General features: G+C 36.3%; 1 protein-coding gene across 3 annotated transcripts in view; it reads right to left on the bottom strand.

Annotated features, from left to right (window-relative positions):
- The window catches only part of LOC130190001 (protein Dok-7-like), a 34,015-nt gene extending 20,728 nt beyond the window's left edge, over nucleotides 1–13,287 (bottom strand). For 2 of the 3 annotated variants that reach the window (XM_056409094.1, XM_056409096.1), the window contains exons 1-5: nucleotides 13,187–13,287; nucleotides 13,036–13,081; nucleotides 11,765–11,853; nucleotides 10,522–10,672; nucleotides 7,656–7,856 (exon numbers count right to left, since the gene is read on the bottom strand). In XM_056409094.1, coding sequence (XP_056265069.1) covers nucleotides 7,656–7,856; nucleotides 10,522–10,672; nucleotides 11,765–11,853; nucleotides 13,036–13,081; nucleotides 13,187–13,240 — 541 coding nt within the window. In that variant the 5' untranslated portion in view covers nucleotides 13,241–13,287. The remainder of the gene's footprint in view (nucleotides 1–7,655; nucleotides 7,857–10,521; nucleotides 10,673–11,764; nucleotides 11,854–13,035; nucleotides 13,082–13,186) is intronic. The other variant, XM_056409095.1, reaches the window with a different exon arrangement.
- Between the last annotated feature and the right edge of the window lie 456 nt (nucleotides 13,288–13,743).

Below are 13,743 nucleotides of genomic sequence, written 5' to 3'. Positions count from 1 at the left end.
GACATTAGCATGTTAAGACATACATTAGCATGTTAAGACATACATTAGCATGTTAAGACATACATTAGCATGTTAAGACAGACATTAGCATGTTAAGACATACATTAGCATGTTAAGAGATACATTAGCATGTTAAGACATATATTAGCATGTTAAGACCTACATTAGCATGTTAAGACAGACATTAGCATGTTAAGACACACATTAGCATGTTACGACATGCATTAGCATGTTAAGACATATATTAGCATGTTAAGACATACATTAGCATGTTACGACATGCATTAGCATGTTAAGACATACATTAGCATGTTACGACATGCATTAGCATGTTAAGACAGACATTAGCATGTTAAGACAGACATTAGCATGTTAAGACATATATTAGCATGTTAAGACCTACATTAGCATGTTAAGACATATATTAGCATGTTAAGACCTACATTAGCATGTTAAGACAGACATTAGCATGTTAAGACAGACATTAGCATGTTAAGACATACATTAGCATGTTAAGACATATATTAGCATGTTAAGACCTATATTAGCATGTTAAGACATATATTAGCATGTTAAGACCTACATTAGCATGTTAAGACATATATTAGCATGTTAAGACCTACATTAGCATGTTAAGACATATATTAGCATGTTAAGACATATATTAGCATGTTAAGACCTACATTAGCATGTTAAGACATACATTAGCATGTTAAGACATATATTAGCATGTTAAGACATACATTAGCATGTTAAGAGATACATTAGCATGTTAAGACAGACATTAGCATGTTAAGACCTACATTAGCATGTTAAGACCTACATTAGCATGTTAAGACATACATTAGCATGTTAAGACAGACATTAGCATGTTAAGACAGACATTAGCATGTTAAGACAGACATTAGCATGTTAAGACATACATTAGCATGTTAAGACATATATTAGCATGTTAAGACATATATTAGCATGTTAAGACCTACATTAGCATGTTAAGACATATATTAGCATGTTAAGACATATATTAGCATGTTAAGACCTACATTAGCATGTTACGACATGCATTAGCATGTTAAGACATATATTAGCATGTTAAGACATATATTAGCATGTTAAGACATACATTAGCATGTTAAGACCTACATTATCATGTTAAGACATACATTAGCATGTTAAGACATATATTAGCATGTTAAGACCTACATTAGCATGTTAAGACATACATTAGCATGTTAAGACATACATTAGCATGTTAAGACATATATTAGCATGTTAAGACCTACATTAGCATGTTAAGACATATATTAGCATGTTAAGACCTACATTAGCATGTTAAGACAGACATTAGCATGTTAAGACCTACATTAGCATGTTAAGACATACATTAGCATGTTAAGAGATACATTAGCATGTTAAGACATACATTAGCATGTTAAGACAGACATTAGCATGTTAAGACATACATTAGCATGTTAAGACCTACATTAGCATGTTAAGACAGACATTAGCATGTTAAGACATATATTAGCATGTTAAGACATACATTAGCATGTTACGACATGCATTAGCATGTTAAGACAGACATTAGCATGTTAAGACAGACATTAGCATGTTAAGACATATATTAGCATGTTAAGACCTACATTAGCATGTTAAGACATATATTAGCATGTTAAGACCTACATTAGCATGTTAAGACATGCATTAGCATGTTAAGACAGACATTAGCATGTTAAGACAGACATTAGCATGTTAAGACATACATTAGCATGTTAAGACATATATTAGCATGTTAAGACCTATATTAGCATGTTAAGACATATATTAGCATGTTAAGACCTACATTAGCATGTTAAGACATATATTAGCATGTTAAGACCTACATTAGCATGTTAAGACATATATTAGCATGTTAAGACATATATTAGCATGTTAAGACCTACATTAGCATGTTAAGACATACATTAGCATGTTAAGACATATATTAGCATGTTAAGACATACATTAGCATGTTAAGAGATACATTAGCATGTTAAGACAGACATTAGCATGTTAAGACCTACATTAGCATGTTAAGACCTACATTAGCATGTTAAGACATACATTAGCATGTTAAGACAGACATTAGCATGTTAAGACAGACATTATCATGTTAAGACCTACATTAGCATGTTAAGACAGACATTAGCATGTTAAGACATACATTAGCATGTTAAGACATATATTAGCATGTTAAGACATATATTAGCATGTTAAGACCTACATTAGCATGTTAAGACATGCATTAGCATGTTAAGACATATATTAGCATGTTAAGACATATATTAGCATGTTAAGACATACATTAGCATGTTAAGACCTACATTAGCATGTTACGACATGCATTAGCATGTTAAGACAGACATTATCATGTTAAGACATACATTAGCATGTTAAGACATATATTAGCATGTTAAGACCTACATTAGCATGTTAAGACATATATTAGCATGTTAAGACCTACATTAGCATGTTAAGACAGACATTAGCATGTTAAGAGATACATTAGCATGTTAAGACAGACATTAGCATGTTAAGACCTACATTAGCATGTTAAGACCTACATTAGCATGTTACGACATGCATTAGCATGTTAAGACAGACATTAGCATGTTAAGACAGACATTATCATGTTAAGACCTACATTAGCATGTTAAGACAGACATTAGCATGTTAAGACATACATTAGCATGTTAAGACATATATTAGCATGTTAAGACATATATTAGCATGTTAAGACCTACATTAGCATGTTAAGACATATATTAGCATGTTAAGACATATATTAGCATGTTAAGACCTACATTAGCATGTTAAGACATGCATTAGCATGTTAAGACATATATTAGCATGTTAAGACATATATTAGCATGTTAAGACCTACATTAGCATGTTAAGACCTACATTAGCATGTTAAGACAGACATTAGCATGTTAAGACAGACATTAGCATGTTAAGACAGACATTAGCATGTTAAGACATATATTAGCATGTTAAGACATATATTAGCATGTTAAGACCTACATTAGCATGTTAAGACATATATTAGCATGTTAAGACCTACATTAGCATGTTAAGACATATATTAGCATGTTAAGACATACATTAGCATATTAAGACACACATTAGCATGTTAAGACCTACATTAGCATGTTAAGACAGACATTAGCATGTTAAGACCTACATTCGCATGTTAAGACATGCATTAGCATGTTAAGACCTACATTAGCATGTTAAGACAGACATTAGCATGTTAAGACATACATTAGCATGTTAAGACATATATTAGCATGTTAAGACCTACATTAGCATGTTAAGACATATATTAGCATGTTAAGACATATATTAGCATGTTAAGACCTACATTAGCATGTTAAGACATATATTAGCATGTTAAGACATATATTAGCATGTTAAGAACTACATTAGCATGTTAAGACATACATTAGCATGTTAAGACAGACATTAGCATGTTAAGACCTACATTAGCATGTAAAGAGATACATTAGCATGTTAAGACAGACATTAGCATGTTAAGACCTACATTAGCATGTTAAGACAGACATTATCATGTTAAGACATACATTAGCATGTTAAGACATACATTAGCATGTTAAGACAGACATTATCATGTTAAGACATACATTAGCATGTTAAGAGATACATTAGCATGTTAAGACATATATTAGCATGTTAAGACCTACATTAGCATGTTAAGACAGACATTAGCATGTTAAGACATATATTAGCATGTTAAGACATATATTAGCATGTTAAGACCTACATTAGCATGTTAAGACATACATTAGCATGTTAAGACATACATTAGCATGTTAAGACATATATTAGCATGTTAAGACATACATTAGCATGTTAAGACCTACATTAGCATGTTAAGACATACATTAGCATGTTAAGACATATATTAGCATGTTAAGACAGACATTATCATGTTAAGACATACATTAGCATGTTAAGACATATATTAGCATGTTAAGACAGACATTATCATGTTAAGACATACATTAGCATGTTAAGACATATATTAGCATGTTAAGACATATATTAGCATGTTAAGACCTACATTAGCATGTTAAGACATATATTAGCATGTTAAGACATACATTAGCATGTTAAGAGATACATTAGCATGTTAAGACATACATTAGCATGTTAAGACCTACATTAGCATGTTAAGACAGACATTAGCATGTTAAGACATACATTAGCATGTTAAGACATATATTAGCATGTTAAGACCTACATTAGCATGTTAAGACCTACATTAGCATGTTAAGACAGACATTATCATGTTAAGACATACATTAGCATGTTAAGACATATATTAGCATGTTAAGACATATATTAGCATGTTAAGACCTACATTAGCATGTTAAGAGATACATTAGCATGTTAAGACAGACATTAGCATGTTAAGACCTACATTAGCATGTTAAGACAGACATTAGCATGTTAAGACATATATTAGCATGTTAAGACATATATTAGCATGTTAAGACCTACATTAGCATGTTAAGACATACATTAGCATGTTAAGACAGACATTATCATGTTAAGACATACATTAGCATGTTAAGACATACATTAGCATGTTAAGAGATACATTAGCATGTTAAGACATACATTAGCATGTTAAGACATATATTAGCATGTTAAGACCTACATTAGCATGTTAAGACAGACATTAGCATGTTAAGACATACATTAGCATGTTAAGACATATATTAGCATGTTAAGACATACATTAGCATGTTAAGACCTACATTAGCATGTTAAGACATACATTAGCATGTTAAGACATACATTAGCATGTTAAGACATACATTAGCATGTTAAGACATATATTAGCATGTTAAGACATACATTAGCATGTTAAGACATACATTAGCATGTTAAGACATATATTAGCATGTTAAGACATACATTAGCATGTTAAGACATACATTAGCATGTTAAGACATACATTAGCATGTTAAGACCTACATTAGCATGTTAAGACATACATTAGCATGTTAAGACATACATTAGCATGTTAAGACATACATTAGCATGTTAAGACATATATTAGCATGTTAAGACCTACATTAGCATGTTAAGACAGACATTAGCATGTTAAGACATACATTAGCATGTTAAGACATATATTAGCATGTTAAGACATACATTAGCATGTTAAGACATATATTAGCATGTTAAGACATATATTAGCATGTTAAGACCTACATTAGCATGTTAAGACAGACATTAGCATGTTAAGAGATACATTAGCATGTTAAGACATATATTAGCATGTTAAGACATGCATTAGCATGTTAAGACATATATTAGCATGTTAAGACATACATTAGCATGTTAAGAGATACATTAGCATGTTAAGACATATATTAGCATGTTAAGACATGCATTAGCATGTTAAGACATACATTAGCATGTTAAGACATATATTAGCATGTTAAGACCTACATTAGCATGTTAAGACATATATTAGCATGTTAAGACATACATTAGCATGTTAAGACATATATTAGCATGTTAAGACATACATTAGCATGTTAAGACATATATTAGCATGTTAAGACATACATTAGCATGTTAAGACATATATTAGCATGTTAAGACATACATTAGCATGTTAAGACATATATTAGCATGTTAAGACATACATTAGCATGTTAAGACATACATTAGCATGTTAAGACATACATTAGCATGTTAAGACACACATTAGCATGTTAAGACAGTCGTTAGCATGTTAAGACATACATTAGCATGTTACGACATGCATTAGCATGTTAAGACAGTCGTTAGCATGCTAGGACAGTCGTTAGCATGCTAGGACAGTCGTTAGCTGTGTTGCACTTCATTTGCTTCCAGTGAAGTGCACAGGAACATGTGAGCAATGGTTTGTGGGTAACGTACAAAGAACTGTAACAAGTTGGTGTTTTATGACCAGAAAGAAAGTCTTCTGAGGGTGAAAGCAAACATCACTCAAAGCCTGCATGAGCACCGGCACGTCTCCCATGTCCTCGCCAAACACAAACGAGCAAATAATGTCACTTTCTCTCTCTCTCTCCTGCCTCTGGGGCTGCTGGGAAATATATAGATGAGGGGGAGGATAAAACTGCGATGAGCGGTCCAGCTAACAGGTGCCATGTGATTGGCTGAGTGACCACTACAGCGGAGGCTGATATTTATAGACGTTGGTCATCAAAACACTGAAACCAGACCCTTTGGCCCTCAGGGTTATTCCTGTAAGAGCCATGAGATGGTTTGCACGCCGCACACGCACACGCACACGCACGCGCACACACACGCACACGCACACGCACGCGCACACGCACGCACACACGCACACGCACACGCATGCGCACACACACGCACACACACGCACACACACATGCACACGCGCCGCCGCCTACCAACCTGTAAGTGCTCGAGAGAAATTAAATTGTTCATGTATCTAAGGAAGCACCTTAGAAAGTGGAATTTGACAACTGTGCTGCTTCATATATCAGATTGAGAAAGTTACAGGTTTGGGGAGTTACAAGCAACTTTAAAAATCTTATTTAAAAAGGGAAGTTCCTTGAGTGAGAAGATATATTTGTTTTCCTCTTGGAAATCTATAACTTTACATCTGTCTGCTTTTCAAGTTGCATATATATATATATATATATATATATATATACTGCATGTGGAAGGAGACACGGTGTTGATGAGGTTTGAGTCACGTTGATTATGCAACTTGTCCCAATTGAATATATTGGTGTAAAATGAGAATAACAAATAAGCTTTTTGATTGCTAACCCTAACAATCGATATTGTTTACCCCCCATTAAGCTCTAATGTACACTACCGTTCAAAAGTTTGGGATCACTTAGAAATGACTTTATTTTTCAAAGAAAAGCACTGTTTTTTCAATAAAGATAACATTAAATTAATCAGAAATACACTCTCTACATTGTTAATGTGGTAAATGACTATTCTAGGTGGAAACGTCTGTTTCTAATGAAATATCTCCAGAGGTGTATAGAGGCCCATTTCCATCAACTATCACTCCAGTGTTCTAATGGTACATTGTGTTTGCTAATCGCCTTAGAAGACTAATGTCTGATTAGAAAACCCTTGTGCAATTATGTTAGCACAGCTGAAAACAGTTATGCTGGTGATATAAGCTATACAACTGGCCTTCCTTTGAGCTTGAAGTTTGTAGAACAAAATTAATATTTCAAATATTAATCATTATTTCTAACCTTGTCAATGTCTTGACTATATTTTATATTCATTTGATAAATAAAAGTGTGATTTTTCATGGAAGACACGAAATTGTCTGGGTGATCCCAAACTTTTGAATGGTAGTGTAGCTGTGGTAGAAATTACAGACCCTATGGCATCTATGTTTGATCAGTTACTCACAAACAAATAGACCAACAACAACAACAACAGAGCCGGGGACGTGAGACACCGTGCATTGCCCAAACCGTGTTCTTCAGCCGGTGAGAGTCGAAGGTGTCGCCCTTCTTGGCTGCAGGCTACATTCTCTAGACGTCACTCCGCAGTAAAAAAAATTAAAAATTCTCAGTCCAGGAATTACTTACAGAATCCGCAGCGAGTGCCGCCCTCGAATACGAAGCCGTTTGTCACGGCGCCGTACCGACGCAGCGCGGACAGCTTCCAGTGGCCGACGGCGACGGGCGGGACGCCTCTGGTCACGACCAGCAGGTCGTTGCACAGGTGGAGGGAGGCGGGGCCGCTCTCCAGCTTGGTCCCCGGCTCCACGCTGACACTGAACCTGTGGACTGAAAAGAGAGCGACAGTTCGGTAAGGAGGGGCGTGGCTTTCACACACGGCTGGCGTAATGAAGACGAATTAGGTATTATTGATCATAAGAACCAACACACACACACACACACTTAAACACAAGTAACGTTTAATGAAAGCTTTGGTAACGATGTTTAATTAAGTAGTTATTTTAAGATCCATCATAGCTCAGTTTCCTTCTCACAATCAAACACATATAGTAATAAAGCAGCATGTACATTATATATATATACAAATATATATACATATACAGGACTGTCTCAGAAAATTAGAATATTGTGATAAAGTTCTTTATTTTCTGTAATGCAATTAAAAACAAAAATGTCATGCATTCTGGATTCATTACAAATCAACTGAAATATTGCAAGCCTTTTATTCTTTTAATATTGCTGATTATGGCTTACAGCTTAAGAAAACTCTAAAATCCTATCTCATAACATTTTAATATTTCCTCAGACCAAGTAAAAAAAAGGATTTATAACAGCTGAGTGTTTGTCAAGGCTCAGGAAACCCTTGCAGGTGTTTCGAGTTAATTAGACAATTCAAGTGATTTGTTTAATACCCTACTAGTATACTTTTTCATGATATTCTAATATTTAGAGATAGGATATTTGAGTTTTCTTAAGCTGTAAGCCATAATCAGCAATAAATCAGAATAAAAGGCTTGCAATATTTCAGTTGATTTGTAATGAATCCAGAATGCATGACATTTTTGTTTTTTTAATTGCATTACAGAAAATAAAGAACTTCATCACAATATTCTAATTTTCTGAGACAGTCCTGTATATACATATATATATGTATATATATATATATACATATATATAAATATATATACATATGTATACATGCATATATATAAATATATATATATATACATATATATACATATATATATGTATATACATATGTATATACATATATACATATATATGTATATATATGTATATATGTATATACATATATGTTATGAAGATGGAAGTTTGTGGGTTTCTAGGGGAGATACAAGTATGTGACAGAGAAATAAACAGTACAGACACTTATATTCATATATAATATTTTTAAGGGGTAAGTATGGAGCCTCAGAAATATCTTATCTTTTGGAAGGAGGGGGAATATTATTAGAAATAGTACTGACATTAGCCCAATGCTGCACAACAATGTAAATGAAACTCATCCTTGATGTGAAGTACAGGCTGTAGTTATTTAAATATGTTTTTAAAATTCATGATAATAAAGGACACAAAAAAAGATTGAAAAAAATAAACTTTGGACAGGAGTTAATTGTTGTTTGTGAAATTATAATATTTAGCCAACGACTGCAAACGTATAAATGAACGCCAACAGATAAAAGGCTTGTGTTTAATCTTTTTTAAAATCTTTTTTTGGCCAGGACTGCATCAAGACAGCAGGCGGTCCGTATAAAAGAGAGCAAAACAAAACACAACACTAAAAACACAGTTCCCTCATGAGAAGGGATTCAGTGTATTTTGGCATTTCTTATGGACATTATAAATCTTTCTCTTTTATCCCTCAGATCGCCACTTTGAAAAGAAAGGCGTGAAGTTGAGACGGATACGGGAGTGATGTACGACATTTTAATCCGTCCGTGTAATTCCACCTGACCTTTCTCTGATCCCCTCTAGCGAGTGACTTAATTGGACGGTGTTTTAACTGCCTAACATCCTGACACTTACATATAGATAGCAACGTCAGAAACACACCAGGGCAAAGGGCAAAACTGCCCCTAAGAAATATAATTTTGCCCCTGATATCACGAGGGGAGGGGCAATAAATGCCCATAAGGTAAATATGTAATAATTCTAATAATTCTGATAATTTAATCGCGTTTTTTGTGTTCTTTATTATTGTTCTATACAGTGTCCTATCTGTATTGCCTGGTAGGTACACAAAAATATTCGCGAAATATAATTTTGAATTATAACAAAATTATCATAATTGTTAATAGTTGTTCAAAAAAATGTAATAACAATAAATAACCGCAAATAAATAAGAATATAATTGAATTTGATTGTCTGAGTTATGTTTTCTGTTCAAAAAATTAAGAAAATAGTCTTATTGCCATTTTTATGACAATTGCTCATATACTGTCAGCCTAAATAAGTATATTTATTATTTTTGAAAAAGGTTAAATGTTATTTCACAAGTTTCAAAAAGTGCCCCCAATTTCTTTTTAAATGCCCCTGGATTTCAGCCAGTGGGGGGGGGGGAATTGCCCCCTAAAAATTCTGTAAATTTCCTACCCTGATACATACCGTATGTTATTATTACTGCTAATGCACATGGCCACATGCCGGGTTTAGTCTTATAACGTCACGGAGCACCTTGTCGCTTTAAGGCTTGATTACGTAACATTTCAGATGCTAGGACTGAATCAACTGTTCAGTCCTAGAAACAAATAACTCTGAATCAGACGGTTGTCAGAACTGATGATCCACAAACAAACAGCATCTTTTTCAGCATCATGCAACTCTCTTTTCTTGTAAACACAAAACCGGACCTTGAATGTGTTGATGTGTGTAATCCGACTGCAGTTCAACTGAATTCAAAATAGAAGAATCATTCATACAGATCTCATCCCAGAGGACCGTGACGGACACACAAAACCCCAGAACCACCGACCTTCTCCCAGGCTGTAGCGGACGTGAGCGTCCCAGGCCAGCAGGGCGTCCCGGCTGCTGAAGCCCAGGACCAGGGTGTGTGCCAGACAGAGGATGGAGAGGGTGTAGGAGACCCCGTCGTACCCGGGCCCCGGCTCCACGCCACAGATCCCCTAGAGGGAGCACAGTGAATTACACCCAGTAGTGTTTTTCTTCTTCTTTAAAAAAAAACATTTGTTTTATTGATTTTCACAGTTTTTATCCTACCAGGGAAGAGGATTCATACATGTCTCAGGGCAATTACAGATTGAAATTTAAAACCTCATTCCCGACCCCACCCCACCCACCAATTGTAGGGTTACAGGCTACGGAACTTATACAATACATTCAGGTAATTTCAGGTACATTCAGGAGACGAACATGTAAACAGAGTCAAATAATTACATTAATCCATCAGGTAATGTAAAGCAATTTGGAAATGAAAATTAACAAAGTGAGAAGTTGCATGTAAAAGAGAGAATGAGTAATGGCTGAAGGACAAAAAACAAAAACAGAAGAAACTAGAATGGGCACTCGGTAGAGCGCATACCTTCGCATATCACAAGATTGGGCATTAAATTATGAACATTTTGGCATTAGTTGCATGCCAATTGGACAAAAATGTATCATGCTTTGGTAAAAAAAAGATGTTGATCTTTCCATGACCTTGACCTTGACCTTTGACCCGATTGATCCCAAAATCTAATCAAATGGTCCCTGGATAATAACCAATCATCCCACCAAATTCCATGTGATTCAAGAAGATTTGACCTGTTCATGACCTTTGACCTTGACCTTTGACCCGATCGATCCCAAAATCTAATCAACTGGTCCCCGGATAATAAACAATCATCCCACCAAATTTCATGCGATTCGGTTCAATATTTATTGAGTTTTGCTAATAACACGCATACAAATAAATAAATAAATAAATAAATGGCGATCAAAACATAACCTTCCGGCATTTTCAATGCGAAGGTAACAACAACAACAAAAAGATTTTAAAAAACAACAACAACAAGGGGAGGGGAGGGAGGGTGATGCTCACTGTTGCTATGGAGCGGATCCACCTTAGTCTATGAGTAGTGTTTTTCTGATTCTATTTTTTTTTATACTGTATGCTTTTCAAAAGTCTGCTCGAGGTGACAAGTAGACTTATCGAGTCCTTGTCCATCCATGTGGCGTGTAGATGTGCCCCCCCCCCCCCCCCCACAGGCTTAGCGTACCTCCAGTGTTACATTGAGGCTCTCCTTGAGGCCGCTGGTCTTCTCCTTCCCTTTCTTCCTCTCCTTGTACACCAGCAGAGAGAGGCAGTCTGGAGCAGAGACAGAGACGAGCTTTGAGGATGACGAGCTTCAAAAGTTAAAGTTGAGCTTAAACAGCAGAAAACAGGAAGAAGTCAGAGTCACTCGTCTGAATAAATCTCTGCTGCACGCCGTCCGTCTTTATGGCAACGCTGTCGTCACGAAACCCAACGACAGAGAACTGAGCAGCTGAGCAGCTGGTGGTGAACGCACAGACATAAATACACACGTGTAGATACACACACACACACACACAAACACACACAAAGATATAGACACACACACATGAAGATACAGACACACACAGACACAAAGATACAGACACAGACACACACATGAAGATGAAGACACATACACACACATGAAGATACAGACACACACACACACACACACAGATGAAGACAGACACACACACAGATGAAGACAGACACACACACACAAAGATACAGACACAGACACACATATGAAGATGAAGACACAGACACACATAAAGATACACACACACACACAAAGATACAGACACAGACACACACATGAAGATGAAGACACAAACACACACACAGATGAAGATACAGACACACACACAAACACACAAAGATACAGACACACACAAACACACATATGAAGACAGACACACACACATGAAGATAAACACACACACACACACACACACAAAGATACAGACACAGACACACACATGAAGATGAAGACACAACCACACACACAGATGAAGACAGACACACACATATGAAGATAGAGACAGACACACACACATGAAGATAGACACACACACATGAAGATAGAGACACACACACATGAAGATACAGACACACACACACATGAAGAACACACACATGTAGATACAGAGACACACACACAAAGATACAGACACACACACACACACGTTGCATGTTTATCCAACGAGCACAAACAAGTTAAACCGTTCAGACTCTTATTTTGAAGGACGGCATTGAATGAAATCCGTCTCTGGTTGCGCTGGTTTCTTCTGGCCCCGCATGTTGACGCCGGTACGCGGCGCTGTGCGCTCCGTGGCTCACGGCCAACTCACCAATAGACAAGTTGTGATTAGATTAACAGAACGGCGAACGGGATTACTGCCGAACGACCGTCTGCCGATTCGCGTGGGAATAATAATCTGAGAGTCAAAATTAAAAAGTGGTTTGCAGACATACCCGCGACCGGAGACGGCTTCCGAAGGACGACACACCGAGTCTTCCACTGCGGAGAAGTTTGTAAAGAGTCAATAAATGACGCGGTAACTTCTGAAGAATGTAAAGAAGTTGTTTAAAGTTAAAAAAAAAGAGGAACATCGGCATAATTCACCTTTTTTCCATCTCTAAACTTTACATGTCCCTCCGCGACAACTGTATCCGTCATCTTCTGTCATGGTTCCGAGCAGCTGTGCGTGTGTGTGTGTGTGTGTGTGTGTGTGTGTGTGTGTGTGTGTGTGTGGCCTCTCCCCTAGTCCACAGAGAGGGATGTAGGGGAGGGCACTTTTCAAAATAGCGTTTACAGTCTCTCTCTCTCTCTCTCTCTCTCTCTCTCTCTCTCTCTCTCTCTCTCTCTCTCTCTCTCTCTCTCTCTCTCTCCCCACACACACACATTCAGACCACCTCGGAGGTCTGAATGTGTGTGCAATTTGATTAAAGGAGCATACCCCGCACACCTTTCACTTAGCTGTGAGAGCAATGTGCCCATTAAGAGACGGGACGTTTGCAAATGCAACAACAACAATGCATTATTACGAGATTAGTAGTCAAGGAAACAGTTTATCGTGTGAACACGTCCACATGCTGAGCAGTCTGCTGGTTTCACTGGTTCCCCGTCGCTAGGCAACGCGCTCCAGAGTGATATAGTGTCGCCTCTCGACTCGGGGCTGG

Source organism: Pseudoliparis swirei, chromosome 24 (genome assembly GCF_029220125.1).
Source record: "Pseudoliparis swirei isolate HS2019 ecotype Mariana Trench chromosome 24, NWPU_hadal_v1, whole genome shotgun sequence".
Classification (NCBI taxonomy): Eukaryota; Metazoa; Chordata; class Actinopteri; order Perciformes; family Liparidae; genus Pseudoliparis; species Pseudoliparis swirei.
This window is presented reverse-complemented; position numbering and strand designations above follow the sequence as displayed.